Raw genomic sequence first — 26420 nt, forward strand, 5'->3', positions numbered from 1 at the left:
GAAAAACTGGGATTGCCAAAAAAAGATTGCCATAAAAAACAGGTCCACTATTTAACTGAGGACTTCACTGGTATTAAGTACAACATATCGTCGCTGATTCTTAAGCTTTAGAGAAAAAATGAAACGCTTTTTCTATTCGAAAGAGGTTTTATTGACAAAAAAAAAGATATTTGCCTGACCTTCATATACTAGACCTGGCATAATAATTGGAGTTCTCGTTTAATAAGAGTAGACTTCCAGTGCATATCTTGATTTTTATGGGCCGACGTTACTGATAGCTTACTACGTTATTCTAATAGAAGGCTAGGAGACCCTCAAACGTCTGCAGCACCCTTTTCTTGCACAATACTCGTAAGTGTTAAATTTTCTGAAAAAAAAAATCCTGGCATTCGATTCGATATTCGGCCTTTCTTTCTTGATTCGATTTGGTATTGAGCTCAAAATTTACTATTCGGTATTCGTACACCTCTATAGTTTGTAGTGGTCATGTTGAGGAATATCGGACTTGTGTTGTAGTAGAGCGCATGTTTGAAGCTTTGGCACAGGTATTTCGTAAAGAATACTGAAATGTCATGTCAGCATGTCAAAGCTGTCCTTGTGGAAGAAAATAAAAACGGCTTCTATATCAAATTTAAGAACGAGGGTACTCTCTGAAGTAGCAGTTGATGAGATCGATGATTTACACTGTTCTTACAACAATGATCTAAGGGCAGCGTTTTTACGATCATCAATGGCCATGAGTATAAAGCTGTGTCCACTGTAGGCTGAAGCACTCCAGAAGTTATTCCAGGCGACTGTGCGAAATGTACAGCGTGAAGTACCTTCAGAATCGTTGTGGTAAAGAAATCACAAGTCCTTGCAAAGTTTATGCCGTAGAGTGCGCAAGACATTCTTGGCATGTTATACTAAAAATGCAACGGGTGTCAGGGTACTTAATTCGTACACCGCAGTAGCTTGTATGCCTGCCATCTCATTTCCTGCGATACCGCGTGAATCAGTAGCCATTTTAAACCTAAACTACCTCCGTCCACGCGCCAGCGCAACTTTTGCTGAGTAAGCGGGCGTGAAGCTTCGGCGTGAGCCGTTCTTCCCTGATTCATCTCCCACACCAGTTCCGCTTCCGGCATTTCCGTTTTGGGGATACCGCTTCCCGAATTTCCTCCATCACTTCCGTTGGGCACCCGCACGTGGCTCTACCTAACTACGCAGAAGTAGCAGACGTCACATGACGTCGCTTCCGTCCGTAGCCAGAAGTTGAGATGACCCAAGTTCTCCCTTGTCGCCGGGAGCTGATGGGATGAACGGGAGAGGAGGGTAACAGAGGGCGGTGAGTTGGCGGGGGTTGGCGGTACTTAACCTGGTCGGCGGAACCGTGTATGGTGGGGTTTCATGAAAAGTGACCCCTTGACCTGCGAGGGAGCCAATGTTCAATGTTGCCATAGCTTCGCAGGGCATGGAGCGGGCTACGTGAAATAAATAAGCGTACGATTCCCGAGGCTCCTTCGTAGTCAGAATACGTCATCCAGTCCCGACTGCAGCGGACGCGTGGCGCCATCCTGCGACTTTAGGAGAAACAGTTCTTCTGAATTTGTAGCCTCGGAAATCTGCAACTAGTAGAAAGAGTAAACAGCGAAAGCCGGCTCTTTCATAGTGATGATAGCGGTAAGCACGGTCGGCTGTCGGCAAATCAAATCTACTACTCGGGTCGAGCAACTACTTATGTATCCATCCTTGTGTTAATACATTGCGCAGTAGTCTGCGGGCTTGCGTCGCTTCGAGGAGTGTTAGAGTTTGGGTCAGAGTCAGTCGCTAATCTCAGGGTCGCTAGCCTACGCCGTTGGAGCGTCTCAAAAGGGAATAGCTGGCCGCTTGCTACAGGGCTATCACACGAAGCCTTGCCGTCATCCGTCACTTAATGCCGAGAGCCTTATTGACAAGGCGTCTGAATCCGTGACCTGGAATGAACTGTAGATGGTATATTTTGCTCACGCACTTACAGGATTTACGGAGCACACTTACAGAATTATGCATCACTCTTACCACGTGCCTCTTTCCATGCGGAACACTTCATAAGAACCATATCGAGACCCGTGCCGTTTCGGCAGATAAGCTACTAGTCTAGCGCTAGGAGGTCATTAGCCGAAAAAATAGAAGAGCGAACCAGTGATAACTAGGCAATAAACTCGAACGCACTAATTAGTGTTTAATTATTCATCTTAGGACATGTACAACTTCCAAATTGAAGCGGAGGAATAGCAAAGTGAAGCAAATACAATCTTAAACAATGCTTTTGAACTTCGCACAATCACTTGTCATCTTTGCCTGTTTCCCATTCTTGCCGCACCTTTTTCAAGGACTACATCGCGCATTCTATCGTGAAGACTGTCACCCGCCAGTGTTTCCCGAACGCCTTTGTGTATCCTGCCTAGGCCTTCGGCAGCTCTGTACATCCTTCCGATAACGAACTCCTTCGTTCCGTATCTTGGCCTCAAGCAACTCTGTACCATATTTATCTATTGTACGGCTATATAGCACACGTATACGCTGATGAATCTGTCCCGCCCTATGCCTCCACTGAAACATTCGTCATCCCGCAGCTGCGTCATCGTTCGTAGCTTTAAACTACGCCGCAGGTCAGTATCAACTGCGGCTAACTCTGCTGCAAAGCCGGGACGCACTTTTCTCCAGAGAGCGTCCTCACACATACATGGACGGTATTCTAGCTGCTATGCTAGGCCGAATTTTCGCGCCAATCATTGCGTTAGGGGACGAGACTCGTACGATATTATGCGACCTCTTAGCGGAAGATACCAAAGAATACTGATAACCAACCGTTCATGACGTGGGAGTACCTGCCAAATTTGCTGTAGACACTTTTAATGCGAGAGCGCCACTTGGCTCATTGTGCTACCCCGCCGTCATGACAAAGACGGGGCAGAAAGCCGCGGCAGAAAAAGGGCACCAAAATTACTTCATCTTCATCCAATAAAAGAAAAAGAAGTCACAGTTTCGCCAGAAAGGCGAAGTATCGATTGCGATAGCAACTTAGTGGACAGCTCGCCAAACGAAAGAAGCATAGTGGTTTTATTGGCCGTATAAACTTGTAAATATAGGCATATATGCCTATGTTTAGTCAGTATACTGACTAAACAAACAAGCATGATGTCACGCGCACACAAGCAAACATGAACGCATCTCACTCAATGACCGTGGAAACTTGCTGTCAAAACGCTGCTTTAAGAAAACACGGCAGCAGCGTCGAGAGAGCAGAGTCGCTCGGTCTCTTGTCAGGCTCTCGCCAAGTAGATTCCTCCTCACTCTTAAAAAAACGCAAATGCACAGCACAGCAGTCCTTTGCTTTATCCTTTGGCCACAATCGATTTTGTTTTCCTTGTTATCTATACAACACAGTACAGGCGATGTCACTTTCGCAACGACGGTGATATTTACGCTGAATTGACTTTCTTTAAACACACCCACACCAATATCACCACCCACCACCCTGCGACCTTTGCTTTCCCCTTTCCCATTCCGCCGGTGTAGGGTAGCCAACCAGACGTTATTCTGGTTGACCTCCCTGCCTTCTACTTTTCTCTTTCCTCCTCCCACACCAATAAAGAAAAACAAATAGCGTAAGTTAAAACTTTCACATACATTCAAGTTAGTCTAATACAGCGAGCCAGTGTGGCGGCTCAGTTTGAGCTTTGTATAGGCCTCACGGATGTATGCGACACTTTCAACAAAGTTTTCTGTTGCGGAACGTGCGTCAACTTTGGCATGACGTTTACTTGAATCCTTGTTTTCCAGAGGCTGTAAAGGATGACGACCCCGATCATGCCGGAAACGCCGTCCTGGTTGCCTACAGGCAAGATTCAAATTCTAAAACCGTGCGTATTTTCTTTTCCAAGTTGTCGCTGCCAACTAGCACTTTCGGATGACCGCCGCTTGTTGAGGATGATAATGATTTCAATACTATGGCGCGTACCCGGAACGGTAATTCGACTAAGTGGCCGCTACATTTAAATTAAGTAAGAAGAACTGAAGAAATACAAGCCAACATAAGGGTTGTCGCATTGGGTATAGGACGGGTGCGGGAGAGCGCGCATGCCCAAGAGGCAGGGAATGGAACGGGTACAATTATAGCATTTCATTACCGCTTCTCAAGAACTTCGCTTCACATTGACTCCAAATACGCGCGTTGGAAGTGCGTAATTTTTTTTTCTACAGACTTTCGGCTTGATTTGAGAGGCAGAAGGAACCGTTGCCTATAATCACCTGATACCACTTGTACATTAGAATTTCTTTAATGTTAATAAATAATCAAAAGTGGTACCAATAACATTGAATTTGAAGCCATGTGCACGCTGAACCATACCTCCGTGACTTAATCACATTCCTGCCGCCAGCTTTCGAGAAAACAGACACTAATGCTTGTGAGACCACTCTGTTGTCACTGACCATAAAAAGCTAAAGGACATTTGGAATTCCACGAAATAACTTCACAATGCGGAACGCAGCGTCAGAGTGCAACCGCAGGTTGTTACCTTATCGTTGCCGTGTTTACGTAATCTGTGTTGGATTTTTCGTAAATTTGAGAAGATGGTCACTTGGTCCACGCGCGTACGTGTACAGGCTGCTTTCTAAACCGAAATATTGCACTAGGACACAAACATACACGCAAAGATGAATTTGTTAGACTTGTAGCACATCAGCTTGACATTTAAGTATCACTGGAAGAGCCATTGAATTATTATGTTTTTCAGATCTAATGAAAATGAGGCGCAATTTCTTTCAGCTGGGCGCTGTATTGAAATCAAAGAAATCAGGAGCGACGTGTTTTCATATCATGTGGTCGTCTTTTCAAGACATTTCTGCACGTTCTTTTTTTTTACTTTACCATGTTGCATGATTTGGTTTTCTGCTATGTTCAAGTTTAAAATGTTCGCATGGCATTCAACAATCTCACCACCGAGTCAAAGCTAGTTCGAACCGTAGTTTTCAAAGTGCCTGGACAGCAGGTTCTTTCTTAATCTCTGCAATATTCACCATCCACCCAAGGCCACCGATCCCCGACCGTACCGTACGAAGGCGAACCAAACCTCATCCTCGTCAGCTCTTTCACGCTTCCTGAACTGCACTCCGCATTTGCCAAATTGTCTCGTAACACATAGCTAGGAAAGCATGAGGTGACCAACAGGATCTTACGAAACCTTCCAGACGAGTCCATAAATGGACTCCTCGACTATATGAATAACTGCTGGGAAAAGGATGAGCCCTCGACAGTATGGAAGCATGCAGAAGTGATTATGATGCCGAAAACTCAACAAGCCATTACAAATCAGCAACTTACGGCCCATCTCCTTTACTTTTTCTCCCGGAAAGCTCATCGAACACCCTGCCTATGATCGCCTCACTCCAAACCTCGAAAACTCGGGGCTCATGACTGACACCATCTTTGGCTTCCGAAAGCTCCTCTCAGCACGAGATATACTTCTAAAACTCAAGGAAGACATCTTGAACTACCCAGAATGCCACAATAAGTCCTATATTCTGGCAATACATGTCAGTAGAGCCATCGATAATGTGGTGCATGAAGCAGTCATCCAGAATCTCCAGGGCAATCTGTGGAATCCGGCCCTGCTAATACGTACAGGACTTCCTCAAAATCCGCACGGCTACGGTGGGTACTAGCGACCTCCGAGGCGACCAATTCAAGATGCCCAAAAAAGTCACTGTGCAAAGGTCAGTCATTTTACTTTTGTTGTTCAACCTCAACATTATTAGGCTCCCACAACAACTCGGTGGCGTTTAAGGCTCAATCCATGCAATAGACGCCGGCGATATAACGTTGTGGACAAAACATCTACAACCGGCTAACAGCGAACTGTCCTCCAAAAGGCAATCAACCAGATAAAACACTACTTCGCAGAATGCGGTCTCGAGTGCGTCCCCGAAAAATTAGACCTACTTATACTCAAGGCAAAATCCCGGGGAAGACCACCAGCCCATGTGGCCCCAGATTGCGAAGTCACACTCAATGGAGTCGATATCCCACAACTTGGCTCCCTCTGTGACCTTGGCCTCACAGTACATAAAGACTGATCTGGCGCAGCCACTCTTTCGAAGTTTCAGTAGGCCCTAACACAAGTTACTCATCTCATTAGGCGCATACCCACCCAAAGAAGAGGACCCAAAGAGCATGAAACCATCCAAATAATCGAAGCTCTCCTTTCAAGCCGGATCATATATGGCACCCCGTATCCACTCCTCAGGAAAGTTGAGATTGAAAAACTAACTATCGTCATTAGGAAAACAATCAAGAGCTCACTAGGACTTCCCAGTAGGGCCTCAACCAGGACACTCCTCAAACTTGGCCTCCATAAGACCCGAAAGATATTAGTGAAGCGCACAGGGCCTTCTAGCTGGAACGCCTTAAGCTGACTCAAGCAGCCAGAGCAGTACGTCGCAAACTCGCACACAGCGAAAACTTCATTGCAAACTCAGACCCGAAAGCCTGATTACCGCCTATTCTTCGAGACCTTATCTCAGACGCTTCAGTACCTCGCAACGTGCATGCAACACAACACAAAGAAAGCAGACAAGCAATAATTCGAGTGCTAAGCAAGAAATACACGAAGAACCCGAACACGAGATATACAGATGCGGCAATGTGCCCAGATGGAAGAGCATACGCAATTAACGTTACCAACAACCAAGGGAATGAGCTAGTCGCTGCCACCACACCGGCCAGAAATCCAAAAACGGTGGAGGAAGTGACCATCGTCCTCGGCATCGCTACATGCAAGGACAGAGCCATCTTGAGCGACTCGTAAACCGCGCGTAGAAACCTACAAAAAGGCAGTATGTCTGCCGCATCAATGAAGATTCTAAAAGAAATAACACGATGACAAGAACTTCCGCAATCCTACGTCACATGGAGCCCGGGCCACGAACACCTGGCCGGAAAGGAAGCAGCACATGCTGCCGCCCGAGAGCAAACCAGCCGGGATTTCCTGCCGGACAGGCTTCGACAAGACGCGAGGGTGGAGGACATTCCCAACAACTGTGCCTCAGTATTGCAACATTACCTACTCGAAAGGAGATAATATCGACTACCGCATCTAAAATTCCTATGCCAATTCTGTGATACACCGGACACCCTCCAACACATGGTGATGGTGTGGCCACACAGCGAGAGAAACACCCAAGATAAAGCTTCGAATCGCTACAGTCATCAAAGAAACGCGGCAGGCAATGTTAACGGCACCGAGCCTTTAGGATTAGTCAAGTCTGATGGACCGGGCGCGGGCCGCGGCAATAGCCGGACGGCTTTCTGCACTGAGAGAGCCACCAACCTAGGACGAATAAAAAACATTTTCTCGCTGAGTAAACGTTTATTCCTCATCCTCCTCTGTTTAAGCCCGCTATCGTGTAGGGCCACTACGCAATGGTGACTGTAGGATTTAACGTTGCTAGGTAACGCATGACAACCGGGCCTGTCGGTACGACGAGACAATACGGTTCGCGTGTAGAAAATTCTCGCCATTCCGAGGAGCTAATATGTGCCGTATCACGGGGTCCTCCACACTCCGGAATGGGATCGGGAATGTGATGAAGCACGTTACTCCGGGGCAACTCTGGTCGAAAACGGTCTGTGTATTTGCATTGTATTCAGTCTACTTGTTCCGCGCTTGCGCTGTTTGCCGTGTCAGTGGCGTTATATTGCAGTAAAACAGTTTTATGCAGTTTTATTGGCCAACCACGTCTTTCCGGAGACCAGCGAGCCGTTCCATGTTGAGGATGTTAGCAGCGTAGACGTTCCGGAAGAACGTTCGCTGACGAATCACTTGCTCGGGGTCCGATCTGCCGCTGCCGTAGGAAGCCATTAGACGGTGCCTCTCCTTGATGGCCTGAAATCGTCGGTAAAAGCAACGCATGAATAACAGCCACGCGAATTCGTTTGTTAAAGTGAATCCTGCTTCGACTCTTCCACCCACATTGCAGGCAATGCCTCGCAATGTAAGCGACAACTCGGGCTGCAGAGCATATGCACCCCTGAGTATTTATGTCGCTTGGTATTTGCCAGTTCTTGACCGATCGCCCCGAGCATGCATGTTCAACTGTGATACACAAACATTAAAATGTATCATAGATATGTGTAGTGTTTCTGTGTGCCCCTCGCCAACCTGACACCAACTTTAATTTTTTCGACCTGCATCGTACTCAGATGGCAGCGGCCGGCAGCTAACAGCTATAGGCGATAAAGCCGTACGCGTGCCATGCAATACTGCCGCTGCAATTTCATTAACTCAAGCAAGCTTTGCGTCATTTAGATTCCAGCATTGCTTTAGATCTGCGTGTTTTTTTTATTATGACATTGGAAATGTTGGGCAACAAAGAATTGCGGAAAGATCTTCGTCGACGATTGTCAATGTAAGGGCAAGGCCACATGCTTTTAGAAAAACATTCGCTTTTATTAAGCAAATGATGCGCTTGAAGGTGCAGCGATGTTGCAGTGAGGATATATAGGCAGAGTTGGTATTTTGATTTCGTAATTACGTATAGGACAGACCCGTTAACAAGCACATCTGTAGCACTGGTACAGGTTGGTGTAGAGACATGTAAGCCGTTTCGTCCTATGCTTGTTGTCTCAAGGGGCCCAAACGGCGTCATGGAAAGTGACTGCCCTTCTCCTCCCTCTCGGCCAGCGACCTCCCTCGCAGCCGCCACAGGGGTAGAGACGACGGCTATCGTTCTCCAGGCACTGCACCCAAGCATCTAAGCCTTCGGCATAGAACAGTTGCTTGGGCCGTGGAATAAGGCATCGCAACAGCGATCAGCTTCGAAAGCTTTAGCAGCCTTCTTTAGTGAAATTTACATTGTATGTATGCATTAACACTTTGTATGTCCTTGCGGGTTATTGTTAAGCCGCAGCATTCTGTGTGGATTACAGATTATTCCGTGGGGCTGTTTTCGATATTGACTGTTGTTTAAGCATGATTGGGAGGTGTGCTTTATTCCCTTACCGTTTGTTAGTTTTTTCCATCATCTCGTATTATCGCCTTTGCTCATTAGACGATCCTTTGTTTGTGATGAAACCAGCGGCACAACAGTTGCGACACAACATCAATCAATCAATCAATCAATCAATCAATCAATCAATCAATCAATCAATCAATCAATCAATCAATCAATCAATCAATCAATCAATCAATCAATCAATCAATCAATCAATCAATCAATCAATCGGACGCCCAAAAGCTCTCGCGTTTCAAGGAGGTGTTTCAAAGCCGTATCAATGAGCTATAATAACTGGATTTTAGGGATGAACGCGCCTCGCGAATCGGTTGCGCGAGACATCACACTGGCGCCTTTGTATCCGCGGCGATAATCTGACCCCCGCCGATCACTCTGCAAATGGCAGAAAAGTCAAGGCGTTTTGTCCTAGGTCGCTTAGTACTAAAGTTTCCATGAAGTATTCTCTGGTACGTAGTTAACTTTCCACCGTTTTTGAATTCCGAAAGCTTTCGCAAGGAACGGTGCATTTTTGGAACTACAGATCGCGGTCAGACTGCACCGCATAGCAAGCAACTGCACCTGTATAGCCGGCCACTGCAGCTGGAAGTGGATGATGGTTCGCGCCCAATCGAGGAATCCCACCGCGGGCCACAGCTTGGCGTCCAGGTGGAAGTAGGCGTAGTTGCACTGCAGCACCTCGAAGTCGCTGAACCGCTGGTCTCCCCCCGACCGCAGCAACAGGTCGGCCTCGGGACACTCGGTCAGCGCCACGTACTCGTTCAGGAACTTGCCGGTCAGGTCCCTGTTGAACAACGGCTAGGCTTAGAAGGGCTCGACTGCTGTCGCCACTCAGATTTCTCGGGGACGTATTGCAGCGACAGAACATCGGCCGACAATCACGCGTTGGTCGAGGAAGCGAATAGAATAGGGGTGATTAAGTGACAGAAAATCGGTTATAAGTGCAAAATGGTTCCCTATGTATTATTATAATGTCCTCTTTTATTAACCGTCTTTACTGAGTGTTACTGTACGTCCCAGGTGGCCCGTTCTCTTCGAGTGTGCGAGATCGCTAACGCACCGGGCTCTATGACAGAATATATGTTTGCGATTCTACACACAGCCAGTTATCCAAACGATACTTTTCCTTCGTTATTATCCTCGTCAGCCGTTCATGAATGGTTCATTTGTAAAAAAAAAGAAAACGTTAGAGTGAAAGGAATCCGCGCATTACACAAACACGCACGCGCACACAAGACCGCCAGATGTACGAACTGCAATTCAAGTAGGAAGTATCGAATGGAATTTAAATTTTCTGTGTTTAATGTGCCAAAAGTGCACAGTATGTGTCGTATGACGCACCGTAGCAGAGGGCTCCTGATTCATTTGAACTACTCGAGGTTCTGGAAGACGCACCTAAATATAAGTAGGCGAGCGTATTTTTTTTTTTCATTTTGCCGCCCACCGAAATGCGGTCGCCGTGGCCGGATTTGAACCCGCGACCTTGTGCTCTGTAGTGCGACCCCGTAGCCACTGGGCTGCCGTGGGAATGCATCAGGGCCGGTGTTAACGCCGGTTAGTGTGGAAGCGCTTTTACGTAAAAGAAGTCCGGAAACTATCGACCCCGAACAGTGCGCAGCCCTCGTGAGAAGGCTGAGAAAACTAAGAGATGGACGCAGAACGGAAGAAATTGTGTCCTTTATTCTTTCGTAGAAACACTTTTATCGATTCCGGGGCTTTTCATAGGGAAGTGCGGATACAAAACCTATAAGATTCAATGCTTAAATGAGGCTGCAAGCCGCAAATGTTAACGTGGAAGTTACAATGACCATAGTCTGCTTATTTATTTCCTCCATCTCATATATATGCATATATATATATATATATATATATATATATATATATATATATATATATATATATATATATATATATATATATATATATATATATATATATATATATATATATATATATAGTAAGCACTATTAACGTACTTCGTCGTTCCATAAGCTGGGGCGTTGCCTTCTTTAGAATAAAAGCGCTGGACAGCTTGGTCGATCTCGGTCTTATGAAGTGGTAGAGGTACGTCAAGAGCCCGACGTCCTCTCGCATTCCCGTCCCCCCTGGAGCTACGTTTCGGTCGCCGCCGGCGCCCGGTTACCCATACAACGATGGACACTTCCAACCGCGGCTCTACTATACTGCGTCCAACCCCGGACGCAGTAGTTGTCCGATGAACAAGGTGGCACTGATTGAGGATGGCCTCAACGACTTCGGCCAAAAAACACGCACCCGCGATAACTGAGCAGTTCCAGAGGTGGACCGTGACGGAGGATAAAAGTACGAAGGAGGAACGACGCAACGTCGCGCGATGTAGCTGCCGGGAGGGCGGCGGTTTCGGCGTATCGTGTGAGATGGTCAACAGCGACGAGGGCCCAGCGGTTCCCAGCAGTTTGTCGGGGAAGTTGGCCCATACAAATCAACGCCAACGTGCCCAAATGGCCGGTTAGTGTGTAGACCATCGGGAGACTGGGGGGCTGAGGATTTGCGGCGAGGGCAATCGGAGAAAGAGCGAACAAGCTTTTGATCATAGCTGTACATCCCTCGACAGTGGCGCCGCTGTCAAAGAGTTGGCAAGTTCTGAAAACCCGAGAGCGCCCACTATGGATCAGCATGGAAGGATGCGCAGATTCCCGGACGCAGGCTTCGAGGTATCACCAGTAACCACTGGCGGCCATCTGAATAATAGTTACGCCATTGAAGCAGGTCATCGCGAATGGCGAAAGGGTGAGCTTCACGACACTGCGTGCGAGTTGTCGGTTGTGTTGAATCGGAGAGAAAGTCGATAAGAGAAGCAATCCAGAGGTATTTGCGCTGCTCCGAAGTGATGGTTCGAATGTGAATGGACGAAATGGTAGGCTGAGAGGTTGGGGACAGGAAATGTTGCCGGGCAAGGGAGAGCGTGACAGGGCGTCGGCGTCAAAATGCTGGTGTCCGTTTTGGTACACGACGCGGATGGCGAAGTCTTCTTGCAGCCGAAGTGAGCAAGGCGGCCTGAGGGATCTTTCAATGATGTGAGTCAACAGACGGTATGATGGTCTGTGATGACATTTATTATTGTTGTTGTTCTTCTTGAGCACGTTTTACACTATTCCGAGTGAGAAATAAATACTCACAGCCCTGCTGATCGGTTGCGCCTAAAATACCTGCGAATGGTTGAAGGAGTTCATGACGGGAAAATAAAAGAAGTGAGAAACCCGCCAGCACAGAGCGAATAAATGCCTTAAAGCTCACATTGCAACTAAGGTGCAACACTTACCTGTCTGAGCTTCCCAGGGACAGCCTTTGAGCGCAACTGTATTCGTTCGTTATGCTACGACTTATGCTTTGGCTTATGCTTTGGCTTAAAAATTGGATGTCCTCACTCACTCTGACCGGATGACGCCTTCCTTGACAGCCTTGGCCAGATGCAGAGCCATCCTGGACATCTGGTACGTGGTGTTGTACGCGGCGCAGGACATTTGCCTCTTTAGGCTAGAATAGGGAAACAGATAAGTAAATGCGATGAACAGGTGAAGTCGGACTTATTTATTTATTTATTTATTTACCTATTTACTTCGACACTGATTTTCAGGCCTTAGGCAGGTATAGGAAAACGCAAAGAAAGAAAACAACAAGCTGACTTTGTTCTTCCTGTCTTTGTGTCTAGCTCACTTTACTCTCCAGTGCGTTTTTATTGCGATGAGAATTATGTGGACCCTACAGGCGCATTTCTGCCGTCGCCGTTGCTGTGAGGTTCCGTATGAGCGAAAGCGTGTGAGGGTGAGCCGGCGAACTCGGTTCAATCTAGGGGTGCGATCTTGTACGCGTTCCAAAATGGAACGGAGGCGGTTCATTCCACCGAGCCAAATACGATTCGTCAATTTGAACCGCGATGACGTCAATTGTGACGTGATATCTGCTGTCAATCATTCCGTGTCGTCTGCTATCGGACGAACGGAGCGGAACATACCACCTATTTCGTGACGTAAAGAACGGACCGCCTCCGTTCTATTTTATAACGCGTACAAGATCGCACCCCAGGCGTGCGCGAGTGAGGAACGCGGCTCTGATGCGTGCCTTCTCCTGTCGCGTGCGAGGCCAGGCAAGGGAGGAGGGGCGTTCATCTCCGGTGGCTGCTGGGGAGCGCCGACGTCCTCCTCGCCGCCACTTCATCCAGAGTGGAGACAACCGCGGCGTCTACTACGGCGTTGGCCACGCGAATCGCGGACGCCGTATTAGACGGCTTTGGCGGACGCCATAGGGACGCGTTACCGGCGCTCGTCTGTCTTGAAAGCGATATGCGACGTGGCCAAAGTGCGCGTGCGTGCGGGCCTCATCTTCAAAGCTATCCGCGATGTTTGCGGAGTGCGCGTAGCGCCGGTAGCTTCGTATGCGCTGTGCTTTCGACGTTTGGTTCGCGTTGAAGTGAGAGATGCATGAAGGTCAATTTGCTTGCTGCTGCCGCGGTTCCTCACTCCAGAATGTTGACAGAGAGTTTCCGCGCTCATCGAGCGAGATGTGTTGCTGGTTAATTTAGTTAAATTTAGTTAGACGGTGTTGGTTAACCTAGTTAAAACACGTTGGCGAGCTAGTTGGTTTGAATGCATGAAAGAATGTGTAAGCGCGACTGAACAAGGACGCAGAAAGAAGCAGACACACAAAGACGCTGCAGCGCTGTCTCTGTGTGTGTTTCTTTCTACGTCCTCGTTGAGTCACGCTTACACATTCTATCATGTTTTTCATCGCTTTTCTGGTCTGTTTTTAGTGTATCTGTGACGCATTACTTCATCTATGACTTTGTCGCTCTCGTTCTGTTTTATTTGTTCGGTGCCCTCTTGTGGTCTTATTTATTTTTACTAGTTAAACGTGAAAACCAGAAATCGGCGCTGCTTAAAGGCGCCAGCACTTCTAAAATATCAGCAAACAAAAATTAAAACAGCCAATGAGCTGCACATTTAAAGAAATAATCAACTTTATCAACAAAAACAAAAATAATTTACTCGCTCAACTGGCTGTACAAATATGAGATAAGGTGAAATATTCAATAATAGAAAGTTTGTGCGATTGACAGTGGAATAATTGAATTGCGGACAGTACAAATAGAGGATGGGGAGTCAGTAACTCGCAATCTCACGCCATCGAGAGCATGCGAGAAAGAAGACTGTGACGCATTCAAGAACATTGACGGGAAAGTTAGTCCAAAAAAAGTTATGTGCAGTGACAAAAAAAAGTTACTGAAGATGTTGCGTGATGCGAGTATTCAGCGACTTCCTCCATGTGATGCGATCCTGTTGGCAGTCTCTTAGATACACTTATTTAAATATATTACAAAACAAAGAGGTCGGCGGACCGTGAAAGAACACATAACATATAATCATTGCACAACAGTCATGCGACTGAAATTCGGTACACGCAGGAGGCTCGTGTACTTAAAAGTCGACTTCCATTCGAAGTGTTCGCAATACCCATTGTGTTTGATTTTTGGAGTGCGTAGGGTTAAAGTAATATTGTTATTCATTCTTCTGAATCTTTGTTGCAGGCTGTATGGTAATATACCCCAGGAACATTTATTCCCGTATGTATTAGAGAGTTTTAGCGATTTTGTAGAAGTATCACAGTATACAGAATACCGGTACATCGAAGATAGAGAGGTGTGGCCAGCAACAGTGGCGTTGCCATCTTGTGACGCCGACTTCAACTAGAGTCACACAGATCAATAATTAGAACGACACACGGTCTTCCTATCTGCTTGCACACAGGCACCGCCAGTGGCAATCGCTATACCGTATGGGACTCATTTTTCTTTTTTCCCTTTTTTGCGTGTACTATAACGTAGCGCAAGAACATTTGGAAGTTTTCGTTGCTCAAGTTAATGTCACAAGATGGCTCTGTCTGCGCTGATGTTCACGTTATTGGTGTTCCACCATTCCGTAAACTGTAATACATCTACAGACGCTCTGCTAATGCCACTCACTACTGCTTAAGTCCTCTGCTCAACGTTTCACGAACTTCTTATATGGCTCTGCTACGGCTGGGCAACGCTCGAAGTAGGATCGCTTCCGCAAATACAAAAAATGGCTGTGGCTTAGCTAAGGTTAAGCCCAGGATGCGAAGCATACTAGCCTTTATTTTAGTTGTTGAACCACTGTTTAGCCTGGTGAACTGCTGTTGCTTGGCTATATTTGGTTCGGCTAGACGAAGAAACCACTCATCCGTTACTCTGCTTCGCCTTCAAGAGTGGAACGCGACAGCGTTCCCGTCGACCCGCCAAGGGGTGTAAGACAATGGGCTACGGCGCAGCGACTACGCGCCCCGCATTGGACGCGGTGAGCGTCGAGCAACGCAGCGTTCGGCGCGGCAACGAAATGTGCGCCTGAGCAAGCGACACACGCCTGAGCCTTAGAAACAGCTCGTTTCTGAGGCAACACCGCATTCACTAGACGCGCTTTTGTACCGCTTTGAAGCATCGTACTCGTGGCTCAGTGGTAGCGTCTCCGTCCCACACTCCGGAGACCCTGGTTCGATTCCCACCCAGCCCGTCTTGCAAGAGTGGAGCCAAAGCCACCTAGAAAATATAGTCTCTGTAGCACGCCGCAACCTTCGCTTCTCATTCCAACGAGCAGCTGTCTCCAGGAGGCATCTCACCTCGTGAGTGTCTAGCAGAGGCTAACTACGCTAGCAGAGGCAAGCGCCGCTGCTTATATACCGCCGCGACGCCGCGAGCGACGGCGCGAGATGGAGCCCCGTTTCTTTTCTGTCGTGACGTCACGGTGTCACGTGGTATTGAAGGCGACACCGCCGCGCCTGAGGAGCTGGGTTGAGCTCTCGTAATATGCTTCGCATAAAAAGCGTTAGCACCTGCAGACATTAGTTGTAGGAAGTGTCCCTGGCTTGTCACTAAACCTTGGTGGTTCAGGGGCATCGCGCGCACTCACCTCTTCTCGCGCGTGTCCGACGTGGCGATCTCAGCACGGGCGAGACTGGCTCGCAAGTCTTCCGGCAGCCGCTCGAGGTCGCCACAGGCGCAGGCCTGCATTCCCGCGGCATGCCAGGCGTCCCTGATTGAGTGGGCAGAGAGCAAACGCGATGGCCGGGTTCAGACAGGATAATTTCATCTGACATCTACACTGCTGTCTAACAACGGTGAGGGTGCGCAGATGGACATAAAAAAAGGATAAGTATAACAAAACGCTTTAGAACGAATGTATGGTATGGCCCACTATTGAGTGTTCCGCCAACTTAGCGCTCCCCCATATACTGAATCTGAAATAGGGCAAGAACGTCCGCGGACTACTCTGACTGTAACGCGCAGATACTTGGCAGATACGTTGGTTAGGCATAAATATTTAGATACATTTGTAGGAATATTGAAGTTTTATAGAAGGAGGGTGCTACACTGGGATATCAGGTATTGTGTATCTCAGATGTCGTTTCCCGCGCTATTCCCATTAGTTGTGTCGATTTTTCTTTCAGATAAATCTAATAAAACGTTTGGATTTCACGTCCTACAGCAACACAGTGTTATGAGAGACGCCATTGTTACTGGAGAGAGGGGCGGGGGGCTTGCTTTGGAATAATTTCGATTACCCGGGCTTCCTGGGAAAAATGTTACGTGTAACTTCCGGAGACAGGAAGACAGCGATGTGAATCAATCAGCAAATTGGGGTGGCTGATATTCTAGTTGACACTGAAAGGAAAAATGGGACAGACAACCGATGGTCCGTTGGAGTTTCGGAATGAGTGCCAGGTAAAGAAAGTGCAGACCATGATGACGGGAAATTAGGCAGAGTGGTGAAATGATGAAATTTTCGGGCCCAGCTTGGAATCAGCTAGTGCAAGGCAGGGGTACTTCGAGATCTATGGGAAAGGCCTTCGCCCTGCAGTGGACATGAAAAAATCGGCTGATGAGGATCTGGGATTGCTTAACGTTCTTCTCAAATCTGAGTGTACACGAGCGTGTTTCTGCTTTCCTCGCCCATCGGACTGCAGCCGCTGCGGAAAGGGATCCAACGAGTGACCCCGTGCTCAACAGCACAACGCCGTAGTCGGTGAGTCAATGCGGTAGGATTCTTAAAAAAAATGTACATTAATATATTTGCTACCGCAGCAGAGCCTGTGAAACGGCACTGATGGCCTCTGTGGCATGACGTCACAGCATTCGCTCACCTTCCGAGGAAAAATAAACTGAAACTGTTCTTTTTTTAGGTAAGCTTGGATTTGTTTAGGGCTCTCTAAGGCTTGTAAGCATAATTCTAGGGTTTGGAGGTCGAGGACATTTATTTGTCGCATAAAAAGTTAGATTTCGAATTTGTAACGTCAATGCTCATTTCAAGCCGTGGTGGAAATGTGTGTTCGCACGCTTTCTAGGGCAAAGTGCTGCCGAATGTCTTGTAACGTCGCCGGCCACAATAGTAAGGAGGCATTAAGAAAGTTTCAGCTGACACGTACTCGTAGTTGAATGCTATTTTAACAGTCTGCGCACTGTAAAATTCGTAGAAATTTCCTAATATTGATATATTGTGGTACTTATTTTGGGTACTTAGGTCATATGTTGCAATATGTATCAGCAACGCTCGTTCATGGGCATTGTAAGTGCAATGCCCAGCCAACGCTTCGAAAATAACTGTTACCACTTCGGCATTTTTCTTTGTAATATGCCGAGACATTTATTAGGAAAAGAATTAGTGTTCTGAAGTAAGATTTGCGCTACATAATCTGCCTTCGAGTCAAGAAGCTCACGTTATTCAGTGCGACCCGGGAAGAAACACGGTACAAACGCGGTGTCTGTTTATAGACCAACAATAATTTGCTGCATTAGTCTTAAGTAATGCGCTGTTGACATAGAATAATAATTTAATATTGCCATTTTTTGCATAGATATTCAGTTTAGAGCGCTGCGAAAACTATGAGCCACCATGTCACAAGAAGCACTATACAGTTGCGCGTGTCCTCCCTATAAATCTAGTATACTTTGGCGTCGTACATCCTTTTCTGGTTCTTATAATGCGAATCATTAGTTTAGTATTCATTGAAGCACCATATTCGGAACATAATGTAAGTATCCGTCTGCCATTGATTTTTTTTCTTTCTAATTATACGGTGTTCAGACACTCATGTCGAAAGTCTTTCCTACACATGCGGTGGCAAGAATTGCGTGTATCTACACAGCACAGTGCTTGTACAATCGGCAGCATGCGCATAGCGAGCCTGTGCGAAGTCCTACTTGCTGAATTTGCAGCCACTCACGCGTTGTCCACAATCTCGACGTGGATCTGATTCGCCTGGTCCAGAGCAGAGGTCATGTCGAACGAGTTGCGGCTGAAGTTGCGCACGCTAAACATGAAGACGCTTATCACATCCACTCCGGCACGGAAGCACCACTCACGCAGCTGAGAGAGAGAGATACAGAGAGAAAGAGATAACAAAAGGTGCTGTATTTATTTATTTATTTATTTATTTATTTATTTATTTATTTATTTATTTATTTATTTATTTATTTATTTATTTATTTATTTATTCATTCATTCATTTATTACATATTGCATAGCAGCTGGTCCAAGCAGGACGGGCAATACAACTTACAACATATCTGTGTTAACTTATAAAAAACAAAACATGCACCTGCTTAAAGAACACACACACAAAGAAAAAACCATGATCATCTATTCATGCAGGGCGTTATGAGGTTCTGTTAGGCTATTTCAGTCGGATGCAGAACGCGGAAAAAAAGGAACACTCATATATATTAGTTGCGAAGTAAGGATTTAGAAAGTGTGCTTGGTAATGTCACGCAAGTCGTGTAGATCAGGGGGAAAGAAACTGCATTTGATCAAAAGCCATTCTTACCGTTAAGGGGAAAGGTCAAGAAGTTGAAACGCCATTTTTGTTTCTGCTTGATTCGAGTAGTTCAATGCTGTTAGCACGCATGAGTTTAGAAGGAGAATCAGTGTAGTAAAAATTAGAATAACTAAACCTTACAGCTTCTCGCTTAATCCTTTTTAAGTTTTTAAGGTTTTGTTTAGTGTGAGGATTCTGTGCAATAAAATAATATTCAAGCTTAGGTTGTACAATGTGAAATTGCCAAGAAGTTAACTTTTGAAGGAGAATTTCAAGCTTATGTTTTAAATAACGAACTTACCAGGGAGCCGACAAGAAAATGTTGTCAATATGCTGGTTCCAAGAGAGGTCCATTAGTGATTGTCATTCATATGTATTTGTAACTGTTAACTTGTTTCAAAGCGAAAATACGCCAGGTTATAAGTATGTTTAAGTGGAGTTGTCTTACGCGTAGCCCAAAAATAAACAGCTTTATGTGTATTAACCATCATGCCAAGATCTCTGCACTACTTAGCAAGATTAGCAAGATTAGATTTCAACTCAACCTGATCATGTACACCTCTGATTTCGCGAAATAAACAGCACCATCAGCAAGTAATATAATTTGAGTTCCAGGAGTAACTACAGCCAAAATGTCATATATATATAGAATAAGCAGCAAAGGTACCAGAACACTTCCTCGAGAAACACCTGGTGTCACAGTAAGACTGCAGGAATCGCAACCCTCAATTGACACAAACTGCGTTCGGTTACGTATGTAATTAGGAACGCAAGTGACTAAAATGTCAGGAAAGTCAATATTTCTGAGCTGATTTAAGAATTTTTCATGAAGAAATTTGTCAAAATCTAAAATCTAAAACTATTGCATCAATTCGTCCGTCATATCGATACACGCTGGAAACGAATGAACTACCGCGACAAATTGTGTCACTGTAGAAAAATTTATTTGAAATCCATATTTTCAGCTTGATAGTATGTAGCTTTTCTCAAGAAATTCCATTATGCATTTGGCGATAACATTTAATAGTAAGGTAGAAAAATGGGAAAATTGGAAAGGCTGCATACTTAATGACCAGCGCGATAACAATGGAATACACAGCGTTAAAAGGACCGCGGACGAGCGTTACGATGGTTGTGTATCTGAGCCACCAGTCGAATTGCTAGATTGTGAAACGCATTTGCTCAGTAACTGTTCCCACGTGACTTCGATTTCCTGCACACGCAGGTAGTTGGTTTATTCGTGTTTTCTTTTCCGGGCGTTTTGTTCGATAAATTTCTGTTTGTTAGAACAGCGCTCATCCCGTGCCCTTCCAACTCTGTGTCTTGCGTTGGTTTCGCACTGATTATAAAGTAGGCTATAACATGTTCCAGTAATTTACAGCAAGAATATGTTAAGGATGCTGGGCGATAATTTTCTAATAACCAACGGTCACCCTACTTATAGACGGCTATAAATTGAGCTGTCTTGCATCAATAAGGTAGCCTCGCAGTTAATACTGAACATCAAAATAAAACCGACAGAAACTTGGCAGTTGTTTCGGCATAACGACGAAGAAAAATATTGGGTAAACCGTCAGGATTAGAAGTCGATTTGCGAATGCGCCGTGGTATACGAAAGAAAATCAACGTCGGATGCTAAAAATGGCCAATGACGCATATTCACGACTTTGATTGCTTTCGAAAACACAGCAGTAAATTAAGTATTAAGATACTAATTGATAACCCGCTGATCTGTAAGACAGTTACCATCAACCAAAACCTTGACCAAACTGAGATATAGGAAGCGGTCGTTTAACGAGAGCTAGAGAACTGGAGTGATTTGCCTGGCTGTGTGCTTATGGCACGCTATTCCAGACGGTAACGATGAGAAACGTAATGAAATACGCACACACAACACACAAAAGACGCAATAAGCACACCAGAAAAACGCAACACGCAACACTAATTAAAGTATGGAAAATCGGTTCTGCGGAGCAAGCCTGAAAGGTGGAGAAAGTTTCATAAAAGGAAGAAATTGTCATCCGCCCGTATGTAGCACGAGGCTACTAGTTGACACCATTTGATCTCGTTCACATCATTCTATCTCAGGAAGGTTAGCAACTCCTTCATATTGCACGCGGGACACATGGTCGGCGCTAGCCCACGATACACACGCGCCACAGTTCAAGGCATGATCACAAAAGTACGCTCATTGCAAACATCAGGACGGTGATTCGCCACACGAAAAACCTGCACGGCATTCCAGACGGTGTTGTAGCTCGGCATAATAGCCCGCAAGAACGCCGCCCAAAGACAGCTCTGACCTCGAGCGAGGCGCTATAGCGAAGCGGCCACAGCACACGCCAGTCTTTTTCGCTACAAGGAGGACACGCTTAATCGGGAAGCTCAATGGCGACACGGCGTTGCGCTCGCGATGAACGTGATTGTGTACGGATGTCCTAGTGGTCTTTTTTTTTTTTCAAAGCCATAGAGATCTATTGCATTCATTGGGAGAGCGTAAGTCGGCCTTATTGAGCGGCCTAAGCCGGCGTAGGTCAGTTAGAACGGTGCAAAACACTGTGCCGAATGTAATCGGTTGCGTGAAGTTTTGTTTAAAAACCACTTATCGAAAAATTTCGCTTCTCGGATTACGACATGTGGGTGGTATCCACATTTATTTATTTTGCTATTTCAACACACAACCGTTTACTATACGGCGCGCCCACCTTGGCGTACTTGTACGCTCCGACCGCGTACACCCGGCGCAGGTCGGTGCCGGTGGCCCTGGAGAAGCGCCGGTGACCGTCCGGCACCAGGCACACGTGGCGCGGCACCTGGCCCAGCGACACCAGCCACACCGCCACTCTCTGGCAGCTGGTGGCGAGGTCGCGCCACAACGGACTCGCCCGCTGCTCCAGTTCATCGTTCGACGGAATCTCGGCTCCGTCGTCCTTCCTGACGCCCTGCGTCCCTATGGCGGGCGTCAAGACGATAAGTTGGACCAGTTGTCTCATAAGTGAGGGTAAAACTGATAAAAATGTGATAAAATCTGATAAAATCTGATAAAATCGTTGAACGCGCAGAATACGTCCTGCTGCTTCTCCGTCTGAGAGTAAAACTGCACCAGTGGACTCTTCCTTATTTTTTTAATCTTTAAGATACGTGAAACGTCTTTCATTACGGTGAGCAGAGGGGGTCGCTTGGGAAAACCGCATGTAACTAAAACATGTAATAGCATTATAGCTTATATCTTTGCGACCTTACTACCCACATGCCTTACCTCGGCATCGTTGTGTAGAGGAAAGACGCCATTTCTCGATCATGTATGAGTCGCGTGAACTGATATGGCGCTGTTCGTGCGCAACGCATGATGCAATCTGGGCTAATGTTTAGCCGCGTGCAAGGCGTTTGCAAATGGCTTTCCTGGCTGTACGCTTGTTGATTTGAGCTGGGGTGGTCGAGTTTGCGTGAGCATGCTCTGCCCATATCTAGGTGTTAATCCATCGAACTCAGACAGGTGCTCATCAGCAGTTATAAGGCCCACAAGTGTGCGATTTGCTTCAGAAAATAGTTCACGCTTGCTAGTCTGTGGTACCCCTGCGTTCAACAAGTGTAGGGCGCAGTGTGAAGAGATTCCGCTAACCACGACAGAAGGATACACCACCCTTTCCACAACCGCAGGGCATGTCTCTGTATAGGATACGCAAGCGCAGAAGCCACAACCATCAATACGAGGGTGATAATTTCTGACCCCTAGTGTCTAAATACCCTGTGCAAAGCACAAATAGTGAGCGAGCACGGCTGCAAATATAGGCTGTGAGACCTCCCTAGTATAAGCTGAGGACAAGATATGTTAGGCATTTAAATTTTCTAATGCGCGAATGAATGTAAGTTGGGTATTTAGTTGCGCCATTTGCCGTACCCTAGCGTCTGTGCACCCTCCGCCGCTTGGACGAGATGTCTCAAGCACCGCACTACGGCTGAGTCTCTGACACAGCCGTAGTACGCCGTAGAATAGAGTTTCTGACCCTATTCTTTATTGCTTTTGTTGTTTTTAGCGCTACCGCATGTTCAATCATTGCTGTGTTGAACCTTCAATTGACATGCACGTCGTTTTTGTATTTTACGAGGGAAATGGTTTGGTAGGGCAATGAAAATGTGCGCTGAAGCGCGGTGACATTCCCGTGTGTGATGCCAGGTGGAGAACTCCACTACACTTTGCCACCGCGCCATGTGCATATTTTTTTTAGAGTTACGACGAATAGGCTGTTTTGACGATGTCGACTGGCAACCGCATGAGTCGGCAAATTTGTACTCGAGAGAAGGCAATATCGCCCTACACACACACACACGCGCGCACACACACACACACACGCACACGCACGCTCACACACACACATGCACACGCGCGCACACACACACGCGCACACGCACGCACACACACACACACGCACACGCGCGCACACACACACGCGCACACGCACGCACACACACACGCACGCACACACGCACACGCACACACACACGCACACACACACACACACACACACACACACACGCACACACACACACACACACGCGCGCGCGCGCACGCACACACACACACACACACACACACACACACACACACACACGCACGCGCACGGACAAGCGCACACAAATCGCCTTCAGGTGAATAAGATAAGCTACAAATTACAATCTCATGCCGTTGCCCGATTTAAGCGTAATTGATACTTGCAACTCGACCCTGCCAAAATATTCATGTTTTGTTTTAGGTAACTTACCGTTGTTCTAATCAATCTGACATAGATTTCGATCTCCGACGTGTGTAGAATTGAAACAAACAAACAAATAACCAGGGCGCAAGGAAACACACTAACGTGGGCATTTTTTTTCTCCGCGTTATAGAAGCAGCAGTACAAAGTTAACTTTGGTTAGACATGGTACCGATACTAAGGAACGCCTACCACACGCTGTACTTTGTTCTAAATATCATGTCTGACGGTGACAGCTTTGTAAAAAGGCTGAATGCGACGCTTACCCGTTGCTGATGTAACGTTCATCCGGTCTCCTGCCCACGATGCCTGCCTAGACAACTGTCTCGCCCGGTCATTTCTCCCCAGACGCTCGGCCCTTTGATTGCATCGGGACCGCATTTGTTATGTGCGATACGGCTAACCTTCTCGCCTTATTCGTCTCCCATTAGTATGCAGCTTCCTCTTCACAATCTCTCTCTCTCTCTCTCTCTCTGGGGTAAGGGATCGCAGGAAATTTACCCGAGACTACGCCTAGGACATTGTTTCCTTGCGTCGGGGTCGAATAAGACGGCCGTTGACGAAATAAAGCGGTAAGCGTGCATGCGTTTTTTTCATGGGCCATATCATAGAGTTCCGAACAAAAAGTACCAGGGGGAACTGCGGCGCTAGCGCCTACAAGAGCTGCAGGCTTGCTCGTTCAGCCATCAAAGGAAAGATTGTTGGGGCGGTCTTAAATCTCATTCTTCTTAGATACCGGCTAAGAGAAATGTTGTGCACCCGCTTACTCAGACGATACGCCGTCCCATTTAGTGAAGTGAGCTTATTTGCAAGAATATTCCTCTTTAGCTGCAATCTATGTGGACCGCCCTTCTTTATGTACATTGAGTGGCACGTTGCTCTTTTTTTATTGGATTTCTGCAGCCGTGCACATGACTGCTGACAGGATACACGGCTTGTAGGGAGATAGAAGGGGCCATAGTGTTTCGAAAGGAGAGTGAAGAAATCAGTAGAGAAATGTAATAAAAATTTATCATGTAATGGGCAAACACTGCATTCATGTCCGTTGAGTAAACTTTAACATTGCCGCAACATTGCCATTGCCGCAACCATTACCGCAACAATAACTCAGTACGCACTGACAGCGCCTGTTTAACGTTTCGAAGTCGTGGAAATAAACGTGCCCGCGATTTGGCTATATAGGGTGTCCCAGTTAAAGTTAGCCAAGCTATTCATCATCATCATCGTCATCAACACTACCACCACCACTAACAACAACAACAACAACAAGATTTAAAGAACACGGGGCAAAACCCAATCTTAATGAATGGATTACGGGGTCTTGTCAAAACCATGATTTGATTGTGAGGCACGCAGTAGTGGGGGACTCCAGATTAATTTTGACCACCAGGAGATCTTCAACATGCCCCTCATGTACGGGATACGGGCGTTTTTGCATTTCGCCCCGACCTAAATCCGGCCGAGATTTGATCCCGCGACCTCGTGCTTAGCAGCGCAGCACCATAGCCGCCAAGGCACAGCGGCGGGTAAAATACAAAGATGTTTGGTCGGGAGACCTCAGATGACCAAACCTAGTCTTATAATTGCATACTGCACCGCGTATTTGTATCTTTGTTTTTTTTTGCTCCCCAGAACGGCTTGGGTAGCGTTAGCTGGGGCACACGGTATAGCTCGTAAAGACAGTTGCTTTCCGTTGCGCAAAATTGTCTACAAGGTTCTTAGCTCCTGTTGAAGCTTCCGGCAGTGAAGATGCATGTCGCGAGAATTCACGACATATGCATTGACGCTCGATGTGACGTCACTGGCCCCACGTGTGCATCCGCGATATATCTATGCTTGGGTGGACGCGGGTGCCGTCGCCCGTGGAAGCAAAGCAAAAAGAAAAATGAAAGAAGGAAATGAAATGCTGTAAACTAGACCACCGCATGCGTCTCTCTCGTTCACCCGGAAAACTGAGGATCGTACTTTTGCCGAGTTGCCGTATGTGTGCTTACGATACTTCCGCCTATACCGTGGGTGGTTAGGACTTCTTTAAAAAAAAGAAAAAAGAAATCAGAATGAAGGAAAGAAAGTTGCGCGCTCGGTCTCGGTAATAAAAGAGAGTCGGACGAAACAGCCCGTATCTGCAGTTAGTAGGAATGAAAAAGGAGCAAGCAATAAGTGTTCTCCTGTGGGCGCTTTAGGTGAAAAGCGGAACACGGGAACGCCCGTGTACCTAAGAGTTGCCTGATTGTTTCGTGGCGCTCGATGTCCCAAAGCAGCTATGAGAGAAGCCGTAGTGCAGGACTCCGCATTGATTTCCACCACGGTGTGTTGTTTGATGAGCATCTGACTCTAAATACACGGACGTCTCTGTATTTCGACCCCCATCAAAATGCAGTTTCCCCCTGCGGCGGGAAAAACGAACCTGCTACCTCGTGCTGTAGCAGCAGAATACCATATACTGACGGCTCTCTCTCATTCTACAAGAACAAAATGGACAAGTTGGTGAAAACCTAGAGGATCACTGGCAAATGGTAAACTGCTGTCGAATTAAGAGGGAATTCGTATACACGGACCATCCAATTAAGCTCGCTCATTCGCTAGAACATCGTGGCGTGGAGTCGAAGCAACTCCGGCAAACGCGTGTCTCGGAAGCTATTCGTTGGCTCGCGCAGGCACGGTACGCTGACGAGCTGCGGCTACGTCACGCCAATCGTTGCGCAGAAATAATGGTGAAAAAATAGCCGTCCGCTGAGATTTCAGTGCAGCATAAAAGGTCCCAGGCGG

At 46.7% G+C, this 26420-nt stretch overlaps 1 protein-coding gene across 1 annotated transcript; it reads right to left on the minus strand.

Annotated features, from left to right (window-relative positions):
- Nucleotides 1-7748: 7748 nt before the first annotated feature.
- On the minus strand, nt 7749-21890 carry LOC139050136 (dehydrodolichyl diphosphate synthase complex subunit DHDDS-like). The gene is made up of 6 exons (XM_070526352.1): nt 21603-21890; nt 18307-18449; nt 15996-16118; nt 12448-12552; nt 9598-9820; nt 7749-7910 (listed from the first exon to the last, which is right to left on the minus strand). Exons 1-6 carry the CDS (start codon nt 21888-21890, stop codon nt 7749-7751), a joined length of 1044 nt encoding a protein of 347 aa, XP_070382453.1.
- Nucleotides 21891-26420: the final 4530 nt, after the last annotated feature.

The sequence above is a fragment of the Dermacentor albipictus genome, chromosome 9, assembly GCF_038994185.2.
Source record: "Dermacentor albipictus isolate Rhodes 1998 colony chromosome 9, USDA_Dalb.pri_finalv2, whole genome shotgun sequence".
NCBI classification, from domain to species: Eukaryota; Metazoa; Arthropoda; class Arachnida; order Ixodida; family Ixodidae; genus Dermacentor; species Dermacentor albipictus.